The sequence below is a fragment of the Cibotium barometz genome, chromosome 15 (genome assembly GCF_041138505.1).
Source record: "Cibotium barometz isolate CiBa-2024 chromosome 15, ASM4113850v1, whole genome shotgun sequence".
NCBI classification, from domain to species: domain Eukaryota; kingdom Viridiplantae; phylum Streptophyta; class Polypodiopsida; order Cyatheales; family Cibotiaceae; genus Cibotium; species Cibotium barometz.
In genome coordinates, this window is record NC_141060.1 from 20,775,066 (window position 1) to 20,797,744 (window position 22,679).

The 22,679-nt window shown below is 40.1% G+C and overlaps 1 protein-coding gene across 2 annotated transcripts; it reads right to left on the reverse strand.

The window, feature by feature from the left end:
* Window positions 1-4,012: 4,012 nt before the first annotated feature.
* On the reverse strand, window positions 4,013-5,328 carry LOC147631047 (uncharacterized). Of its 2 annotated transcripts, none has more exons than XM_086809028.1 (4): window positions 4,803-5,328; window positions 4,637-4,719; window positions 4,412-4,556; window positions 4,013-4,328 (listed from the first exon to the last, which is right to left on the reverse strand). In XM_086809028.1, exons 1-4 carry the CDS (start codon window positions 5,317-5,319, stop codon window positions 4,159-4,161), a joined length of 915 nt encoding a protein of 304 aa, XP_086665154.1. In that variant the 5' UTR covers window positions 5,320-5,328; the 3' UTR covers window positions 4,013-4,158. The 2 variants fall into 2 exon arrangements, with proteins under 2 accessions (XP_086665154.1, XP_086665155.1); XM_086809029.1 differs by having other exon boundaries at window positions 4,637-4,726; window positions 4,803-5,130.
* Between the last annotated feature and the right edge of the window lie 17,351 nt (window positions 5,329-22,679).

A 22,679-nucleotide genomic window follows, 5' to 3' on the forward strand; every position in this document is an offset into this window, starting at 1 on the left:
AATAATTATCTCATGTTACTCTCTCCAATTGTCTTCGCCCCTCTCTCTCTCTTCATGGAGCGGGGAGGGTATCTTTTTGGAATCCGCTCACTCGATTCCTAAAACGTTCTCGGCTAGAAAATACTCACCGGATTCCCAAAAGGCGCTCTCTAGAAAATGCGCCAAAAAAAATCCCCCATCTGGGTACGATATCTATAAAAAGTAGTTAGGATATTTACTTTGTATCAGAGAGATTAGTTATTTGTAGTGTGAAATGATAGGCAAAGATGTACGTTGAGAAAAAGCTTGATGAGACTACTATCCGTTGTGGTCATATATGATGCATCATGTATTGGTTTCCAAAGGGATTTGGCAGGTCATCATTAGCATTAAGGCATGCTCTATCTTACCAGCACATGATAATATGAGGACTTTGGATAGCGATACTACTTCAAGTGGAACTATGGAATCTTCCTCCACACCTTCCATAGTGGAATAAGCTAAGTGGGATAGGAGGTACGCACATGCACATGCATTCATGTCACTCTCTATTAAGAGGAGAATTATTTCTCATACTCACTCGTGTATAAGTGGAGAATTATTCCTCATTATCGCGCATGTAAAACTACCAAGCAAGCTTGGGATATGTGCTTGTTGCGTTTTACTAGGTATATAATGAGGAACCAGTGGCATACTTCTGTAAGCAATTGGAGTTCAGGCATATTAATGAGGAAGCTTTAATGGATGAAATTATCATAAGGATTAAAGATTTTAGGGAGAAACTTGCATGTATTGATGAGGCATATTGATCCAGAAAGTTCATGAGTGTCTACTAATCTCACACCTTTACCATATTCATTCTAATGTTTTGCATCCACACATTGGCTTATGGATTAAGAACCCCAATATCCTTATGTTTGATGAGTTAGTTACAATGTTCTTATGAGAAGATAAATCTCTAAAAAATCAAACTAGTATGCATGTGGTGTTGAAATATTCTTCATGTGATGTCATGTATGGGGCACATGTATGTGGGAATAAGGTAGAAGAAGATTACAATGCTATGAAATTGGAATATGGGTCACATGTATGTGGGAATAAGCTAGAAGAAGATTAGAATGCTATGAAATTGTTCTGGATGCAATATAAGGTTATTACGGCATGTGAATGGATGAATATAAAAGGTGGTCAATGGTCAAAAAGTAGGCACATGATGGAAGGTGGTCAATGGTCAAAAAGTGGGCACATGGAAGGTGGTCAATGGTCAAAAAGTAGGCGCATGGAAGGTGTAAGGGTGCACAAGGCATGTGAACATTTATGAACACATGAATGGCACAAGTGTGCATAGAACATGTAAAGGAGAGCTTAGAGCTACAAATTGATGTAACAAGATCATTCTCATAATGCAAAAAACATGATGTGTTGATTAGCCATAACTCATATCTTAATCACTTATATTGGAGTTGATATCATGCTCTAATGTTGCATTCCTTCATCTTTTATCCACCTTAGCTCTCTCTTGCAACCCTCACACACTCCCTAGCCACCTCAAATCATGCATTTTTTCATCTTGTTATCAGACCTAGGTTAGTACTTCATTCTCAAAATTCAGCATTAGCAAAAAATAGAGGCTTCGTTAGGTATAATTAAGATTTTTAGCATCTCTAGTCAACCTTATCCCCATAATCTCAAAGTAGTGGCTCCATTGGAAGCTTTATTTCTCCGTTTTCTCTCCATTATTTGGCAAGCCCTTCTACGAGAATGTAGAAAACCTAAAACTTAAAATTGAGGAGCTCACACAAAATCATGAGTGCGTATGTGTGTGCGCGTGCTTGTTCATGCACACCTGAGAGAGAGAGAGAGAGAGAGAGAGAGAGAGAGAGAGAAGAACCGTATAAGACTTTAAGAAAGTCTCATTATCTCTTTTTATGCCTCTCTCTTATCTGGATCAACACACGCACAAGCACCTCTTAGATGACATTCCAGAGGTGGCAGGTATCTCTTGAGTGACATTCCAATGCTGGAAGGTATCTATTTTCCATACAGTGTTTTATTCCTTAGTATGTCATATTTAAAAAAAGATTTACATGTAGTTTCCATAATCGCAACCCTTATAAAAAACGTAGAGACATGATACAACAAAAATTTGGTCATGGCTATATATTGCTTGTTGGCAATAGGCCCTTCCATGGTCATGACTATATATTGCTTGTTGGCAATAGGCCCTTCCATGGTCATGACTATTTATTGCTCGTAGGGCAATAGGCTCCTACATGTTCGTTACTATTTATTACTCATTGGCAATAGGTCCTTATATGAATAGAAGATTCCATGTTAATTTAATGCATCAATTAATAATGAAACCATGTGCCTGTTTATTAATTAAGTTTGTTTTTTAGATATGTAAGTTTGTTTATATTATTTTTTAACTACTACATTTAATAATGCTTTAAAAAAGAATTAGATAGTAGCATAATGATATATTCATTATCATTGAGAGAGACATGCCTTGAGCCACAACGGTAGGCTTGCACCATGTGGGACACATCACCTCACCGCATAGAGCTCTTAAATACTTCTATTTTCAAGCTATTTGGAAGTAAAGAGGTGCTTTCAAATAGCTAATAAATACCATCACTAGGCAGTAGATGTGCATACTTCAAAATGGCAAATCGTATCTTTATTGAAGTTATGTGATTGATCAACAAGTCAAAAAAAAATCATAATCATACAATGGCCAATGGCCATGTAATCCCCATGTAAATTCCTATTAGCTTGCCACCAACATCCACCAATCTAACATCTTTTATGAAATTGGAGTCTGACAAAATAAATGAAGAGTATGGTGGAGGTGAACATAGACAACATGACTTCCATTCCATAGTTTGTGCCAAATCGTGGGATGTCAATGAACACATCCATAAGATTATAGCCTTTTCTATAGAGTTTCCTTCCAAGAATAAAGTACATCATCCTGGCAGGTGCCAAACATTGCTACACACAAATACATGGTTAGGCTTCTTGAAATGGACATGCAATAAAAAATTGTACACAACATGAGAATCGTTTAGACAAAAATCAACGTGTGGGGAAAAAAGGCTCTCATACTTGATAAACCCAAGGTAGTAGGTTTGTAAGTTTGGTCATGCTGAACACCTCATCAAGGAACCAATCACTATGCACAGAGGCCACCACATCATCTACCACGATTGTGCCTTTGAGAGTGAAGGGATTAAAGAGACCTCTCTCAATTACCATTCCAAGGCCTATGAAAGTTGTTGAGAGCATGCACCATGTCAATATTGGTCTATGACTTCATATGGGGACAATTTTTTTAATATTAGAAAGCATAGTGCACCTGTGACAGTGTAAAGAGAGAAGCGACCACTCCACTCATTCCAAACCCACATTCGATCGTTGATCAAGACATCTTTTGCATACTTGTACAGGATATTGCCTCCTGAGTGATCTTTTGAAGCTCCTTGGAGTCAAATTTTCAAAGAAGGTATGATTAGTTCCCCCTCTTAAAAGTATGACATTTAATGCCTCCTTACTATTTCCTACTGCCCTTTAATATGGAAAGATATTCGTATTATTATTTAAAGTTTAAGAGGGGCATGTCAGCTTGTAGCATGGATTTCATAAAGTTCACAACAGAGAGTAGAAGCCCTTCAACATTTTCAATGAGGATGCCTATGATATAGTGTACCTGAAGCACTGCTAGTGATAGCAAAGTGTAGTGGGCTAAGCTCAAGCATCCTCGATTCATACGGAGGTTCACTCGATTGAAGGCTTATTTGGACGAAGATTGATGAAGCATTTGCATCAGCGTGACCCATGGCATATACATCGCTAAACTCCAATTTTCTATTCCAAACGCCAACCTGAGATAACGTCAAAGCGTTGTCTGTCATTGTGTGGGTGTGGATGTGTGTGTGTGTGAGAGAGAGAGAGAGAGAGAGAGAGAGAGAGAGGGTGTGTGTGTGATTGATTGAGCGAGAGAGGGAGAGCTGATACCTTGTCTCCAATGGCGATCTCGGACATCAATTTTTTCTCACCTGTGGGTGTGATCACATAGGCATTTCCTGTTGGGAACCGTTGTGGAGGTTGCCGAATCAGAACACTGAATATTGGGCTATCTTTAGAGCACTTGAGGTGAAAGTGTGCCCAGTGCAAGGGTTAGCTAGTACCTTTGAAGCAGTTGGAGGCCGCTTCTGCGGCGCATTGAGCGGCAGCACCGATTTCAGCATTCACACCCACGACTCCGATAGCACAGAAGGGTGCCAAGATACCCGTGGTCAAGCAAGGGGCTACGGAAAGAACGCTCCCAACGACTCCCTTCACAGCACCTGCACAAACCATTGTGTAATGCAGTTATAAGGCGAGAAGATCAATGGCCTATCTAAGGGTTATCTTAAGCAAGCATGCAGACCTGAGGCCGCACAGTTGTCTAGGAGCCGGCGACGGCCTCCGTAGTCGCTGTAGTAGTTGGAGCCCTGCGTGTACAGGTTCATTATGTCGTCGCCTGTGTTGTACATGGCGCAGCCGATTGAGGGAGCGTTATCATCGCAGACGAGCTACAGGCATGCAGATTTAATTCGTATAAGCATCGACGTAAAGTTATACGAAGCTGTAGCAGAAACGTAAATTAACATACAGCGTTGATGCGTCCCGTGTCGTCGCTGAAGACCATCTCCACACCCACTGGGGAATTGTAGGATGCGTCACAGCCACCAACCGCTATAACCTGGAATAATTAAGGCACGTTCTGAATATTCTTACGAATAACTACAATGAAGCCACGATGAGAAAATTCCACATACTTGCAAATTCCAAGCGTTGGTGGCGCCGTAAGCTGTCACTGTGGCCGGGATTGTCTGCACGCCACTCTCGATCATCCCGCAAGCGGCTTCCACGGCGCTCGCCGGAACCGCCCCCCAGAAGTAACCGGGAGAACCCTGTTCCAGCGCCGACACGCTGTTCATCTCCATTAGGGTGATCCAGGACGTGCCCTCGGGATAGCCATCGTCGAGAGGCGTGGTGACAGACAGCTCCAGGTAGTCTTGGCCATGGGAAATAGGGGCGCCCATCATGAGGCAGAGCGTGAGCGTTAGAACAAGCCGCAGCATAGTGCGTGTATTTGCTGCAAGCCCCATCATTATGCTGTGCATTATAAGCGAATCGCTGATGCAACGAGGTCACTACTGGAAACGCAACAATGGCTATAGGTGCGTGGGATGCGAAAAACAGAAACCGATAAGAGGTCACTGAGGTGCGATTCCGAGGCGATCTCTTATGTAGCTCACCCACATCTGCTAATTGCCATGCGCTAATTCCCATGCGAGCAACAGAATGATTGGGCGGGTCCTTTGGCTCCATGTGCTTGACGTCTTCTATCATTGACACGCGCATATTCGCACAAGGCTGGTAGAGATTCTCTGCGGTAGCCGTTTACGTCGTGATGTCACTCCATAGCGGGTTGATTTGTCAGTTCACACATTAGCGTGCTACAGAGTAAACGCCAAGCAGCTCACACATTAGCCGGTTACGTCGTGATATACTATAACGCACTCCATAGCGGGTTGACTCGTGGCCCGGATTTGTCAGTTCACACATTAGCGTGCTACAGAGTAAACGCGAAGCAGCTCACGATCGAAGCAAGCTAAGGTCTCGTTACTCGTATACTTTTTAAAAAATTGCCTCAAGACGCCACCTTCCCATCTGTTTTAAGTTTTCACCACATTAATAGATTACATCACCTATTGAATACATGTGATATAGTAAGTAATAATGAAGTTCAGTCAACACACCTAATATCTACCAATGGTAAATCATATTGATGTTTCGATCAAAACACCCAACATTTATCTACCACATATTCTCTCTCTCTCTCTCTCTCTCTCACACACACACACACACACACACACAAAAACAAACTAACCAAGGAAACGTACACCACATGCTTTATTTTTTTGTCACGTCGCAACCAACTAATGTAACAAGATTTTTAAAAGCGAAGAACCATACTACGGTCATAGAGACCTTTCATTTACTTTGATATATGATAGTAGCAGGAGGGTTGAACACCATGAAGATTTGGGCCATGTTAGGAGATACAGTTTTCATGTTGACAAACAACACCAGCTTATCCTTCACACACCACATAGCCTGTTGACTCGTGGCCCAAACTTCTCAGTGCACACATTAGCGTGCTACATAGTAAACACAAAGCAGCTCAATAACCATCACGATCAAAGTAAAGTAAGGCCTCGTATATGTTTTTATTTAAAAAACTCCACCTTACCATCTGTTTTAAGTTTTCACCACATTAATAGATTATATCACATATTTGATACATATGATGTAGTAAATAATAATGAAGTTTAGTCAACACCCCTAATATTTACCTATATATATGCATCAAGCTTATCTATTGTAAATCATATTGAACTTTCCATCAAAACCTAGGACATTTATCTACACACACCAAACATTTGTCTACACAAATTCTCTCTCTCTCTCTCTCTCTCACACACACACACGCTGTCGTGCCATGGCACGTCTATGATATGAAACCGTGCATGTGAGGCCGTCAAATACACATCCAGATGCATGAGGTTATGTGCCATGACGAATCATTATATGATGTCTGAGTATATATGTTCATATTGTAGATAAAGTTCAATAAGATGAGCTGAGACTGAGCCAGGTTTTGAAGCCCTTGACAGTGTGGTGTGAATTGTGGAGGATTTTTTTTTATGCTTATGGAGAATTTTGGAGCCAGCAGATATCTTGTGCCTTGATAAGACTGGAATTTGCTTGTGACATTAGCACTGAAACAGAGAACTTAATGGTGCATATTGGTCGGGATCTTGATTGTATACTTTAAATGGCAAAATCATATGCACAATAAGGATGTTAAATGGAGCTAAGGCGTGAGAAAAACCTTTATGGTGTAAAGGTAAAAAGGAGTTGATTATATATATATATATATATGGTCAACACTCCATAACAATGGAAAAAGGGGAAATAATAAGGCATTGAGGACTTTAACCTTAATGCTAAGGTTATGCTTTATAACCTTAGTGCTAAGGTTAACAAAATATTGGAGATTTTCTAGAAATCGGGCAGTTTTCTTTCTATGGCATGTATAGCTGGCCGCCGAGATCGCCGCGGGGAAAGGGAGAAAACGACCGGAAAGAGACGTCGATTGCAGAGTGAGGAGGGGAATTATGCAGCGTTGAAGTTCAGCGTCGAATCTACCAGAGAATTTAACTCTTTGAATATATTATCTGCTTATGCTTTGTAGGTGCTAGAATTAGAGAGTAATTCTAGAGCTACATAATGATGTAATTATTGGGGAATCCATTTTCAAAACCGCCGGCAGCGATGCTTCTCCAGTTGATTTTCCCTCGCATAATCGGCGAGCTGCATATGTTTGGAAAAACAAATTAAAAGATCCACGTGTGTAAATCGTAAGTGGAGTTTTCTTTTTGTTATTTATTCTCTTAAACTCACTCTATGTGAATGGAGAAAATCGAATATTTGATACATCAAAAAGAAAATGGAAATGAATAGAGAGACCATGGGGAAAAGGCTAAAGAATTTGGAGCTTGGTGATTGGTGAAATATGCATTGAAGCTGAGGGAAATTTGCCTTACTTTCTTCTCATATGGATTTTGAAAATTATGAGTATGTCAAAGCTATGCCAAATGCAATATTTTGCTTGTGAGATGTTAGGATATTAAGGCAGGTTTTCAGGTGATAAAGGACATCTCGAAATAATGGTTTTGAGGGCACTGGATGTAACACATGTATACTGGAAAAATTAGAAAGCTTTATTATGCCCACATGTGAATGGTTCAAGGGATTTCATGCAATTCTGTGCAATTATCTGGATGAATTCAAGGATGTATTGAGGGAAGAGGACACATGTATTTACCAATGGAAATAATGATGTTCAATACTCCTTGGGAAATCTTGTACGTGAAATACCTTGTTGGATTTGACATTCACTCTCACAGCTAGAAGTTTCGTACTTTCCTGGCTGTACCGCACACTTCACGACATCTTTGGTGAACCCGACGTGAAACTGCTCGGGTGAGAGTGTGGTGAAACATACAGCGAAGCTATGGCTGAGAATTCTGAGGGCCAGGGGGTTCATTTTGACCCCGGAGTTATGCAGATGTTCCAAATGTTTTCCATGTACATGCAACAGCAACAAGCTGCTGAGAGGGGACAGATTTCCATGACCAAAGCCTTACAATCAATTGTAAAAAAGGTAGATCAATTTGATGGGAAGGACATTACAAAGTATCTGCGCAATTATATAAAGGAGATGGAGCTAAATAGGGTGACCGAGGAGGATATGGTTCGAAGTTTCGAGTTGGTATGCGTTCCTGAAATAAGAGAGCGCATAAAAGGATTGCAGACAGCACAGGGTGGCAGAAATTGGGAAGAATTCAAACTTGCTTTAAAGGATGAATACTTCATGGAGGATTCTGAGCGAGTGACCAAACGAACTTTTTTGGAATGGGTCACAAAACCTAAAATGGGAATTTCTGCCACAGAATTGCTAAGGGAGTTTGAGAAGCGTTATGCCCAGTTGTCAAGAATAGAGCATGCAACTTTGGACAGAGAAAAGACAGAGCTCTTCTTGCAGGCAGCTGGGAAAGATCTCCAGGAGACATTGGAAATCCTCCTTGAGGATAAAAATACAGAGCAAGGATTAAAGAGTGATTGGAATGATGTTGAGGATGCAGTCACTATGTTAGCAAAGCGGCAGCGGAGGAGGGATAAAATGGTGATGGGCTCTGCAACCCCCATAGCTGCTGTTACCCCTGAGAGTTTATCCAAGCCAGCTGCCACAATTCCTAAGATAGATGGGCCGATGGATGAGCTTATCAAGGGTATGCGTGATTTAAAATTGAAGATGTCCAGGATCGAAGAAAAAGGTCTACCATTGGGGCAGGCTTCTATGCAAAGGCCTCAAATCAAAGAAGGGTTTACATATAGATGCATATGGTGTGATGACCCAGAGCATGCAAAGAAGGATTGTACCAGCCATAAAGAAGCTCTTAAAAATCAACTTGTGTTCTTCAAAGATGGGAAAATCCATCTTACAGAGACTGGTCTTCCGCTGAGTACAAACTTTGGGAAAGGAGGGATGAAAAAGCTGGTAGAGGATATGGCTGCTAGTCATGCCATTTCTATGGTTGAGGCAGCAACCTATGGATTAAAGGTTGGTCAACAAAAGCGGGGATTTGAGAATGATGAAGATTATGAGAATGAGAATTTTTGGCCGTCAACAATGGATTTAATTGCATCAAAGAAAGTGTCAAAGCAAGCTTTGCATGAGGCAGGTGATTGTATACGCCTTGAGACTGGCTGGGAGGAGCCTGTGGATTCTTTATCCATTCATGCCTATATTGCCAAATGCCAAAATAATGAGGCACAGGTAGAGGAGAAACATAAAAGGGAAAATGAGGAAGGAGGGCCATCAAAAAGAGTTACACGTGGAAGTGAAAAGAAGGATCCTGGGCCATCACATATGCCTCCACAGCATAGCAGACCTCCACATGATGTTTCAATGGAAGAAGTGCCAGCAAAAATGAAGGAGAAGGGTAAAGGGAAAAGTCCACTCTACAAGCTTCAATCTGATATTGAAGTTGCAACAGATCTCAAAAAGGTGCTTGAAGAGAGAATTCTAAACAGCAGGGTGGAATTCACATTAGGGGAAGTCTTGGGGATTGCAAAGAAAGAATTTCATGATGAGATAATTGATATTATACGAAGAAAAAGGCAGTCCATAATTGAATCTATTCCATCACAAGGGGAAGCAAGCACTTCCAAGACTCATGGTGTACAGGTACAGAAAAAGGAAGAGAGAGAAAATGTGGTGGAATGTAATCACTCTGCTGATGGGGCACGACAAGTGCGTTTTGTGGAAGAGGATGATGAAAAAGAAGTTCTTACAAAGAGTCATTACTCCAGGAGCCATTGGGCAAGAGCCACCACTGAAACCCTTGTCAAGATAGGTGATTTGGAAGAGCCATATGTCGCTCTAATTGATCATGGGTCTGAAATAAATCTTATGGCTAAAAATCTCTACAACAAATGTAAGTGGCCAATGGATGTGGATCATGGGTGGATGATTAAAGCAGCTAATAATTCATCTGGAGAGCTTTATGCAGCATGTCCAAATGTAAGGGTAACTATAGGGGATGTGAAGGATGATCAGAATTTCTTTGTTCAGGAGATGTCATCGTATCCCCTCATTCTTGGGCAACCCTACATTACAGCTGTAAGGATGGAAACAAAGGTTTTGGATGATGGTTCAGCTTATGCAAGAATAAGGAGTAAAGATGGCAAAAAAGCTGTTCAGTTTTTGACAGTTTGCATTAATCATGAAAGGAATCGTGAATCTCTTCGGGCACAGTCACTCCCAAAGATAAACAGAGAGTTTATGAATTACAGGGAGATGAGGGATTTTGGCCAGGTGCCATTGTAAAGCGGGATTCCAATGGTACAAGGGGAAATGAGTTCTCGCAGGACTCAATTAATGTAAATAGTTTTTCAGCAAATTTTCAGGGATTCTCCAGCTATGGGTCACTGGTTTTTGTAAAAAGCAAGGATTTAAAGCGTGGCATGCAAAAACATATACAAAATGAACAAAAAAGTTTTGAGCAGTGTGGTCTTTTGGAGAAGAATGAGTTTATTTCAGGGGTGCTTGATGAGGTGTCATTTATAGATACTATGGATGTACTTTTTGATATGAGAAGAGCATACTTACAGGGTGGAAATGAAATGATAAAGGTGTCGTCTGTGAAGATGTATGATATAATCCAGGGATTTGAGGGGGTGGAATGTAAAAACATGAATTGTGAGATGGATGCTCATGTTGATACAAAGTACAAAACGGTTGCAAAGAAGGTGAAGCCAGTTGCCTTGCCTTTGCCACCAGGAAGCAAGGAGAAGATAGATGAAGCTTCTATGCAGCCAAATCTTAGAGATCCGAAGAAAATTGGGCATAAATTTACTCAAGAAACTCTGAAAGAGTTGAAGATTGGTGAGAGGGATTTTCTGTTGCCAGTTGAAAGGGAATGCTTTGAGGAGATGCTTGTAAAACATGGGAAAGCTTTTGCTTTTCAGCCGCATGAGATAGGTTGTGTTGATCCAAGTGTAACAGCACCAATGGTGATCTTTACTGTTCCACATGTGCCCTGGAACCTGCGGCCAATTCCAGTACCAAAGGCTCTCTTGCCAAAGTTGATGGAATTACTAAAGGAAAAGATCAGGATGGGAATCTTGGAGCCTTCATGTGCCCCATATTCCAACAGATGGTTTACTGTACCAAAGAAAAATGGGACATTGCGCTTTATTCAAGACATGCAACCTGTAAACAAAGTCACAATTAGGAATGTGGGAGCAGGTCCAATTGTGGATGAGTTTGCAGAAGCATTTGCAGGGAAAGCTATATACTCTATGGGTGATTTGTATTCGGGATATGATCAGTTCCAGCTGGATATACAAAGCAGGGACTTGACCACAATGAGAACTCCTTTGGGACTAGTAAGGATGTGTACCTTACCACACGGAGCCACTAACTCAGTGGCACATATGATGAATGGAATGAATAAAGTCTTACGGGACTTCATACCACAAAAAACTATGCCATTTTTGGACGATGTGCCAATAAAGGGCTGTGATGAGAAAGACAAAGATGGGAATTTGAATTCAAAAGGGTGCCGCAAGTTTGTGGCAGATCATATAAAGGATTGTGACATGATTCTATCCAGGCTTGAAGAAGTGAATCTTACTTTATCTGGGCAGAAATCAGTGTTTGGGGTTGGTGAAGTGCTAATAGTGGGACATCTTTGTAGTACTAGTGGACGCCGTCCTTGTCCAGCCAAGATAGATGCAATACAAAGAATGAAGGAAATATGCATTAATGTTACAGAGCTGAGGAGATTTCTTGGAGCATGCGTCTTTTATGTTATTTGGATCCCACATTATGCACATGTAGCAGATCCTCTTTATCAACTTTTGAGGAAAAATCAAAAATTTTTGTGGAGTGCAGTACATATTAAAACTATGCGGAAGCTGAAATATTTGCTCCAATCATCACCCATTTTGAGAAAGGCAGATTATGAGTGTGGCAGGCCTGTGATTGTTACAGTTGATACTAGTCCTACTGGGATTGGATGGGCAGTAGGGCAAGATGATGAGGATGATCATAGGTATGTAATTAGATTTGGAGCAAAGGTATTAAGCTTTCGGCAGCGAAAGTATCCACAGATCAAGAGAGAATTATGGGGGATAGTCACTGCTCTAAAATGTGAAAAAGAATATCTTATTGGGGCATCTGTACTTGTGGAGACTGATTGCTTGCCACTTCTTGGGATGATAGCAAGTTGTACCACTCCAGATATTGCTATGCTTAGGTGGATTGCTTATATCAAGTCACTAAATCCTGAGTTTGAGCATATTGCGGGAAAAGATAATCCAGTTGTGCAGATATGCTATCAAGAGCCAGGTATGAAGATGAGGAAGAGATGGTTAGTGACATTGATGATGTGGGTACAAAGTTTTATACTACAGCATATGCAAAGGGGGATCATATTTGCTTATCAAATGCACTTGAGTCTTTTATTGAGGAAATATATGAAGGAGATTGGTTGCTCATTGGTCAATATTTGAGCACTCTAACAAGGCAAGAAAATTGGTCTGACTCAGAATTTAAGAGGATCCGCAGAAAAGCATATGGTTACTTTCTAAAGGATGGGTATCTCTGGAAACATCCTAAACAGAGGAATGCTATGCCACAGAGAGTTATATGTGATAAAGAGACTCAAGGGAAGCTTGTGAAAGAATTCCATGAGAGTCTCTGGGCTGGGCATAGAAGTGTGTGGGCCACTTTTACCAAAATAAAGGAAAAATATTGGTGGAGAGGAATGTACAAGGATATTTCCCAATATGTGGAAACATGCATGGTATGCCAAATGTACTCAAATGTGAGGCATCGTGATGGCTTGCAACCAACCTACCCACCTGCCATGCACTACAAATGGGTAGTGGATCTAGTTACAATGCCTTTGGGAATTTGGCAGATGCGGTATATAGCACTTGCAAGAGAAGATTTGACAAATCAGGTAGAAGGGCGTGCTCTTAGAACAAAGAGTACAGAAACAGTATGCAAATTTCTCTTGGAAGATGTGATCTGCCGATATGGTTGTGTTGGGAAAATAACAGCTGATAGGGGTGAGCTAGATGTTGAAGAAGCAAGGGAATTCTTCTCTAGAATTGGTATCAAACTGTCTCTAACATGTGCTTACAATCCTGAAGGCAATGGGAAAAGTGAGCGAGGACATCCTCCAATCATTAAAGCTTTGGCTAAGGCATGCAGAGAAAGGATGAGAGAGTGGCCAAAGTTGCTACCATATGCCTTGTGGGCTGACCGTACAACTCATAGCTCAGTGACAGGATACATGCCTGCAGAATTAATGTATGGTCAGAAGCCAGTGATGCCAGTTGAAGAAGTAATTCTAACTTGGAATGTATTGCCATGGGTGGAAGGATTGAGCAGAGATGACCTCCTTGCATTGCGAATAAGACAGTTGGAGAGGAGGCCTGAAGATGTAGAGCTTGCTAAAGCTCGCTTGAAAGATGCAAGGTTGAAAAATAAAGAAAGATTTGATAGTAGACACAGACTCCGGCCAAAACCTATTGAAGAAGGTGATTGGGTTCTAATGTATGATAGTAGCCTTGACAACCAATTCACTGTTCAAAGAAAATTTGCAAAAAGATGGTTTGGCCCTTACATTGTCAAGCATGTGCATGGAAATGCCACGTATACTCTGTGTGAGCTTGATGGAACAGAAGTAAAGAATCATGTGGCTGGCAAAAGAATCAAGATATTTAAAAGAAGGCATGATGGTGATCCTTTTGATTCACAAGAGATTCAGGATGAGAGGCTTGACAGTGGAAGTATGGATATGATTGAAGAGGAAGAGGATGATCTCCCTGAAACTGCAGAAGATGAAGACGACATCCAGTTATATGTGGACCTTGATGAAGATTTGGCACATACCAGAGGATGTGCAGGTTTAGAGGGGGTGGATGTCGTGCCATGGCACGTCTATGATATGAAACCGTGCATGTGAGGCCGTCAAATACACATCCAGATGCATGAGGTTATGTGCCATGACGAATCATTATATGATGTCTGAGTATATATGTTCATATTGTAGATAAAGTTCAATAAGATGAGCTGAGACTGAGCCAGGTTTTGAAGCCCTTGACAGTGTGGTGTGAATTGTGGAGGATTTTTTTTTATGCTTATGGAGAATTTTGGAGCCAGCAGATATCTTGTGACTTGATAAGACTGGAATTTGCTTGTGACATTAGCACTGAAACAGAGAACTTAATGGTGCATATTGGTCGGGATCTTGATTGTATACTTTAAATGGCAAAATCATATGCACAATAAGGATGTTAAATGGAGCTAAGGCGTGAGAAAAACCTTTATGGTGTAAAGGTAAAAAGGAGTTGATTATATATATATATATATATGGTCAACACTCCATAACAATGGAAAAAGGGGAAATAATAAGGCATTGAGGACTTTAACCTTAATGCTAAGGTTATGCTTTATAACCTTAGTGCTAAGGTTAACAAAATATTGGAGATTTTCTAGAAATCGGGCAGTTTTCTTTCTATGGCATGTATAGCTGGCCGCCGAGATCGCCGCGGGGAAAGGGAGAAAACGACCGGAAAGAGACGTCGATTGCAGAGTGAGGAGGGGAATTATGCAGCGTTGAAGTTCAGCGTCGAATCTACCAGAGAATTTAACTCTTTGAATATATTATCTGCTTATGCTTTGTAGGTGCTAGAATTAGAGAGTAATTCTAGAGCTACATAATGATGTAATTATTGGGGAATCCATTTTCAAAACCGCCGGCAGCGATGCTTCTCCAGTTGATTTTCCCTCGCATAATCGGCGAGCTGCATATGTTTGGAAAAACAAATTAAAAGATCCACGTGTGTAAATCGTAAGTGGAGTTTTCTTTTTGTTATTTATTCTCTTAAACTCACTCTATGTGAATGGAGAAAATCGAATATTTGATACATCAAAAAGAAAATGGAAATGAATAGAGAGACCATGGGGAAAAGGCTAAAGAATTTGGAGCTTGGTGATTGGTGAAATATGCATTGAAGCTGAGGGAAATTTGCCTTACTTTCTTCTCATATGGATTTTGAAAATTATGAGTATGTCAAAGCTATGCCAAATGCAATATTTTGCTTGTGAGATGTTAGGATATTAAGGCAGGTTTTCAGGTGATAAAGGACATCTCGAAATAATGGTTTTGAGGGCACTGGATGTAACACATGTATACTGGAAAAATTAGAAAGCTTTATTATGCCCACATGTGAATGGTTCAAGGGATTTCATGCAATTCTGTGCAATTATCTAGATGAATTCAAGGATGTATTGAGGGAAGAGGACACATGTATTTACCAATGGAAAGTTGATTTGAGTCTATTGCACATACACATCATGATGGGTGCAATTGACACCATCCGCCTTAGCTTAGTGTAATCACTCATCATTAGCATGTGATTAGCTTAGTCCACATGCATTAGTGAAGGTACCATGGATTTTAACATGGCATCGGAGCTTCCTCTCACCCCATGAGCTCCTCTAACTCTCCATTTTATTAATCTCAGCATATATTAGCACTAATATCCCATTAGCTCCACTAATCCCATCTTATGCTCTTCTCATCTCTTATGGCCCAAATTTACAGAGTTGATTTTTCTCTATTCTCTACTCACAATTCGTCTAATTCCTCTTAGTAGATGTTATACAATGCTATGAGCCATCCAAAGCCCAAGCCTCATTTCAAATGATCCAGCGATTAAACTGCAACAACAAGCACAATATGAGTCGAGGCCTTTCTGCTAAATCTGAGTGATTTTTGCATGTTTTGAGATGATTCTTGTGCTCTTTCCCTTGTTTCTCTTAAGAGAAATAAGGCTATACAAAAATCCCCATCAAATTGCACTTTAGTTAACTCAGTTGAACACTCCAAATTTTCAACCTGCTAATCACTATATTAGATACTAAGCATGCAATTAACAAGTAATTGGGTGAAATTGGGGATACCATTGAGCAATTATGGTTGAATTTAAAAGTTTTACACATCAAAAGCACTAACTTTGCATCGGGGCTATCCTAAGGAAGCTCTAGAAATAAAAATTAAAAATTGAAAGTACATGTACTACTTGCATTTCATTTTGTTTAAAATACCCACATTTGCCAAGTTCTACGAGAATATACACTCCCTAATTGAAGCATCATAAGCTCATTGGTAAGACCTTCTCATTATGGCAACATTCAACAAGCACCACTTTGCATGTAGACAAGTTCAATGGGGAAGGGTTTCACACTGGGGCTACACATATGAAGTACTTTCTAATGCATAGGAAATTGTGCAAAATCAATAAGAAAAATGTTCCAGATGAACTAACTGAAGGGTGGGTTGAAAAAGATAAGCAATCATTGTTACTTTTACTCGTTTATACATGGGCACTAGTGTTATTCATTACATTGAATCTAAGGAAAACTCAAAGGATGCATGGGATACATTGAATCTTGTGTTCAAGGTTGAGGAAAAGAACTCAAAATTTTACTTAAACATTGAATTCTATGGTCTAGAAATGAACTTTAATGAGTCCTTGGCTCATTTTTACAGTAAAATGAAAAGCATCATGACCCAGCTAGATGACATAGATGCTAAGATTGGAGATAAGATGCAGTTGCAATAATCTTGAAAAGCATGCCAAAGAAATATAATGCACTTGTTACTAGCTTGAAAAATCTGCTAGAGCCAACATTTGATGGATGTGTCTTCTCCCTCTTAGAGAAGGAGAGAGAATTAAAAGGAAGCAATCCCAGCACCATTGAGCATGTATTGTTCAACAAAAGTAATGTGAAGTGTCATAATGTACGACACTTTCCAAATGAATGCGGGTTCAAAGACAAGCCAAAGTGTAATCATTGTAACAAGTACAAGTAAAAAGAGGAAGATCGTAGATCGAAGAAAAACGAAGGGAACTTTATTGAGACTACTTCGACCACCTAGCACAAAAAGATCCCTAGTGATTAGCTCTTCTAAAGAGCAAACAGGAAAACACCACCACTACCCTAGCCATCTATGGTAAAAACAAGGTTTACCATATAAGTAGACACCCATATCATCATTTCATTTTGTTTTTTGTGTATCCACGTGACCACCTAAGAGTAGCCACTTGATCACCCAGGGGAGTATGTTTGTTGTAACTCACATCTCTTCACCTTGAGTATCCCATAGATATGGCACCAAGGGTGGGTGTGCTGAGAAGTGTGGTGCCATAGAGCACATGTAGAGGCATGGAGTGAGTAGGTGAGCACTAAGCCATATGGCAAATTGGATTATCCTACATGCAAGGAACAAGCAAAGTTGTACTCTACCTATATAAAAGGGATCATTTTCAAGCAATGGAAGTACAAGCACTGGCACATATCTCCAGTCTCTCTATGAGTCCAAGCTAATCTATCTTGGAACCTAATTGATTTGAGTCTATTGCACATACACATCATCATGGGTGTAATTAGACACCATCCACCTTAGCTTAGTGTAATCATTCATCATTAATATGCGATTATCTTAATCCACTTGCATTAGTGAAGTGTAGAGTGCTTACCATATCAACCACATCTATCCTTGACGTTAATGGATTTTCACACAAGTTTCTCTAGAGTAGGGCATATGTGTTGTGCTTTCATATCATTCATTGCACATCCCACCACTCATTACTAGAAGCACGAAAACCAACGATACATACTTGCTTACACAAGACATGCACATTATGCCAACAAAAATTACAGAGATTAGTATTAATACTTTCAAAGTACATATAGAAAGTATCCTAGCCATCGCTCCCAAGATGGGAGCTCCCTATACTCTCCATCTGCTTCTTTGGTTGTAGCCTCCTCCTTCTACTTAGACAGGTAGGGGTTTGTGTTGTGCTTCCTGCACTCTTCATCCCAAATCTCTAGTGTTGACAATACCAAGGTTATTGTCCCCTACCTGTAATGTCATTGTGCCAGTGCTTCATGACATTCACCATGTGATCTTTGATCCACATGAGATGGACCTCTTCACTGCTTGGGGATGGCTTGAAATCACTCCTCATCTAGTTTGTCGATGGGGTGCTTCTTTGATTGCTCTAGTTTATGCCATGTATTCAGAAAGTTGTGGAGAGATACTATATGGCATAAATAACGTACGCAAGTCTTGATCTCATTGTCGAAATCTTTGAGGACTACATTTTCCTCCCCAGTTACCAGCTAATTTGGGGGTAGAGGGGTCAAAGACATGACATGAGTGTGAGCATTGTGTCTCCTCATAATTCGAAATGGGTAGGCACTCACACGGAGGAGTAGAAGCATCTGTGGAGCCACCACAACAACAACTAGATGAGCAATCCCATCTTCTATGACTAGAATTATTGAAGCAAGCCATGGGTGGGGTTCCTATGACCCCTCTTCATGGATTATCAGTTTGGTGTGACTTCTCTGGTGGTGGGCCGTGATGGTTTTGTAGAAGTGTCAACCCTTCTCCCAAAGTATGATTGAGCCATAGCCCCTTTTGCACACTCATTTGGGAGACAAAATTGAAAAATTGATTGGGGGACATTACTTATGGAATAAGAACGGTGGTTATATTTGGGTTATATGCATGTGTCATTTGATGTGCGAACCATGGTTAGTCTACACACGCACAAATAAAGCTGGTTATGCACGGGGGTTATAAAAATGTGATTTTTAAATTCATTCTTTTAGTCCCAATATGGGAAAATTGTGAGCTTTTTCACATATGATCACCCCACTGGAGGTGACAACACCACCAAATTGTGATCTTTTTCACATATGATCACCCCACTGGAGGTGACAACACCACCAAATCGTCGAAGTACAAAATTACCTTGTGTACATGCCATCACATTAATTGATAACCATCAATACTAAATGTTTTCAAGTCACCACATAAAACTTGTCACTTCACAAATAATGGTTAGAACTTGTCACATCAGAATCACTTCACAAATAACGGTTAAAACTTGTCACTCAGAAATAAGACTGATGCAAATTGTTAAATTACAAAGAATGTTCAACTTGTCATTAGTGCTCAAAAAAATGTTTTTTCAACCATGTAAAATAAAGACATTGTTATGAATAAACTCGGATTTAGTCCTCAAAACTACACATATACTGGGATGTATAGCTAACATACCCCAAAAAGTGACCAAAAAAATGAGGGCAATGCAAAACTCTAGCTGGGAATTTGAAATTTCTCCTACGAAATTTACACTAAATAATACATATTATCGAGAGGATTAAATAAATATGCTTAGGGCATTCTAAAATTCCAAATAGTTCCTTGTGAAATAGTTAGCCTATGGGCCTGATGCTACTTTGATAAGACAAGGCTGATCAAGCATGAAGCCAATGTCCCTAACAAAGAGAGTTGGTTGATGAATAATCATGTGCTGATTGTGTTGCAAACCTAAGGCATGTATGTAAACATAGTACATATGCTTGCATGCAAGAAATGATTTGTGCTCCATCTATCTCCTTTCAAAATCTTGACATGGGTAGTAAGGTTTAACCTTGACGTGCACATCATAGCAATTCTCTGTTATCAAGAAGTGAAAAATCACATGACTCAATGTTTTCTCTTCCACTAGTGTTGTATTCATGGTATTGGCTGCAACAATTCTTTTCTCGGCTTCTTTTGATATCTTGTAACTCCACTTTTTGCTTCTCTTTCTAGAATATGGAAGCGAATGGTCACTTGTGTCCCAGTTGCATGACACTTTACTGAAAACGGTGATAATGACGTAGTTTTCAAGTAAAACCCTACTTTATTTAGACTTTCCATCTCCTCTTTTGTGACATTAGTACCAAGATCAACAAGCCACTTGGATGGCGTCTAAGGTGGATTCTTGAAAATTTTATCCACACGCCATGTATGCTCTACATTATGATTACAAAACCACATCTATTGAGCTATTTGCTGTCCATCATATGTTCTTTCCGACCAGAAAGAAGGGGCCACTAGTCTTGGAGACCTACTCTCCATCATGTTTGTGCACATTCTTCTTTGTATCAACCCAAAAAACTTTCTTTTACAACGATGCGGTATTCTCCTTGTTAGAAATACACGAACACGAAGAGATAGGGACACAGTGACTCAAGCATGTCTATAACATTCTGTGTTGGTTTCAAGGAGAGTGACCATCAAACATGAGCAAAAATTTCTAATGTTCTTGTTAGAAAAGGCCAAAAAGCCTTAGCCTACCTTTAAATAGGTTCCCAAGGCTACTTAACCTACTGCACATCGATAACAAATGGTCCAAAATCCTAGGAAAAGATATCACCTAGAGAAATCCAACCCTAAGATTACATTAAGGTGGGTTCCCCCTCGTATACTTCAAGCTCAAAGCTTCTATGAAGGTAACAACTGGAGTTGGTTTCCAAAGCACACCCTGGTCATCCCAAGAGAAGTTAATGTGTAAGCCTCACTAGCTCGGGGGATTCACAAGCCATATGTTATGGTGTCACGTATCTTATGGTATCACGTGAATGCAAGGGAGGGGAGTTTTCATGAGTTTCATGCACACAGGTGATGTCTCCTTTCTATGGAAAGTGAATTCCTTGGGCTCACCAGTAGTTTGTAAATCCATCCACCCCCAATCAGATAGGTCATGATTTCACCCTTACCATCTCTTCCTAAACAATTATGGATTTTCAAACACATTAAAACATTGGAATCTACCTTGGGAAGGGAAGAAGCATAGAATAATTCCACTTCAGCAACTTGTGCTTCACTACGAGAGGCTTCACATATAGCTCATCAAGCTCACCTTTATCTCCATAGGTTTGTACAATGACTCTACTATAATGGAGATGCTTGATGTATCATACGAACTTCAAGTATCCACATCTCCTTTGAAAGAAGAACCCATAGGTTTGATTAGGTCTTATGATGAGAGTCCTTTGCCACCATTACAACTAGATGTCATCAATGCTATGGTGCCAAAGTGTTCTTCATCAAACCTACATCATCCTCAATGAAGATGGAAAAATTGGCTTCAAAAGCTGGCTTGCATCACCCTTTGATAAGTCCAAGATGATGAGAAGGGGAGCATATAAGAAACTTTTACATTTTTACTCCCAAATAGAATTTTGCTCCCTATCAACTTACGTTCATGCAAAGTGGGACCCTATTGGGAAAACATAACTCCCACATGTATAGTAAATATTAGAACCATACTAAAACATACAACACATACCACATATTTCCAAAAAAAAGACAAAAAGTGGAGCACATAATAATACAGAGAGAATGCCTGAAAGCACAAGGTTTCCATAAATCATTCGGGTTATGTACATGCCTCCTGTAATGGACCAACACACCAATTCTGGATTCAAATTATCAAAAGAATGGTATTATCAAGGAGTGTCTAACATACCATCTTTCCAAACATGCTTGCGTTACGTTTTTGTGCCTTTATGAAAGACTTGTTGTGGGGATAATTTTATCAATTTATTTTTAATTTAATTCCATCCCATGGATCCATGCCATACATGTAAATGGTGTATGGTTCTTGTAGCATTCCACCTTTGTTGGCAATGTAGAACGTATTTTTGATGTTATGGGAGTACGTTACTCAAATCCATGATAGGAGTAACACAACAAAGGCATGATGACCAAAGTTTTCTTTATGCAATCAGTGGACCAAACCAAGTAAGAATACCCCAAGAGGAGGGGATGGAGCAATGGAGGCAATAGCATTACCGCACTCACCCCACCACTTGATGAAATGCTGCTACCCACACCATGTCTATTATGGGTAGTAGTAGGTAAGTTTATATATGAATTCAAGGGAATGAGATGCTTGAACAACTTGAAAAGATGCAGAGAGGAAGATAGATTGAGCTCTTGTATAAGCACACACACTCACACGAACCCTAGAAGAGAACACACAATATGAGAGGCCAAAAATTATTGTTCTTCTTCTTCACAACAAAAGGGTTCTACAAAAACGATGAGGGAAATACAACATAAGTACTAAAGTACTATGAACATGTGGTCCATAATGTGAACACGATAAGTGAGTGAGATTGCAAGATAAGTATGCCATAACTCAATGTGGACTAGTAGCTAGTGTAGTCCAACTATAGAATCACTGGCAAAACTCTATCTTGTCAGAATCCTCCAAACACGCTAGTGATGTAAGTGGAAAAATGGTCCCCCAAGCATATCATAAGTGTCAGCTCGTGTTGATCTTGACATCTCAACACTCCCCCTCACGAACAACTCCATCTCTAGGACTCCAAGCATAGTCTAAAATCTAAGAAGCTTCTCTATTCTCAGGGATTTTGTGAAAATGTCAGCTACTTGCTCCTTTGTGTTGACATACATGAGTTCAATGTCTCCCAATAAAACCCTCTCTCTGATGAACTGATAGTGGAGCTCTATGTATTTGGTCCGCACATGAAAAATTGGGTTCCTCACCAATTGTATACCGCTAAGGTTGTCACAATAGATGATAACCTATATCAACCTACAACCCTGAATCACCAAGTAGCT

Excerpts from the sequence above, each read along its gene's own strand:
- LOC147631047 (XM_086809028.1), bottom strand. The coding sequence starts at position 5,319 with ATGGGAATTAGCGCATGGCAATTAGCAGATGTGGGTGAGCTACATAAG. Across the intron at positions 4,720-4,802 it reads CCAACGCTTGGAATTTGCAA|CGGTTGGTGGCTGTGACGCA; the intron begins GTATGTGGAATT and ends TCCAGGTTATAG. Across the intron at positions 4,329-4,411 it reads AGACAACTGTGCGGCCTCAG|GTGCTGTGAAGGGAGTCGTT; the intron begins GTCTGCATGCTT and ends TGGTTTGTGCAG.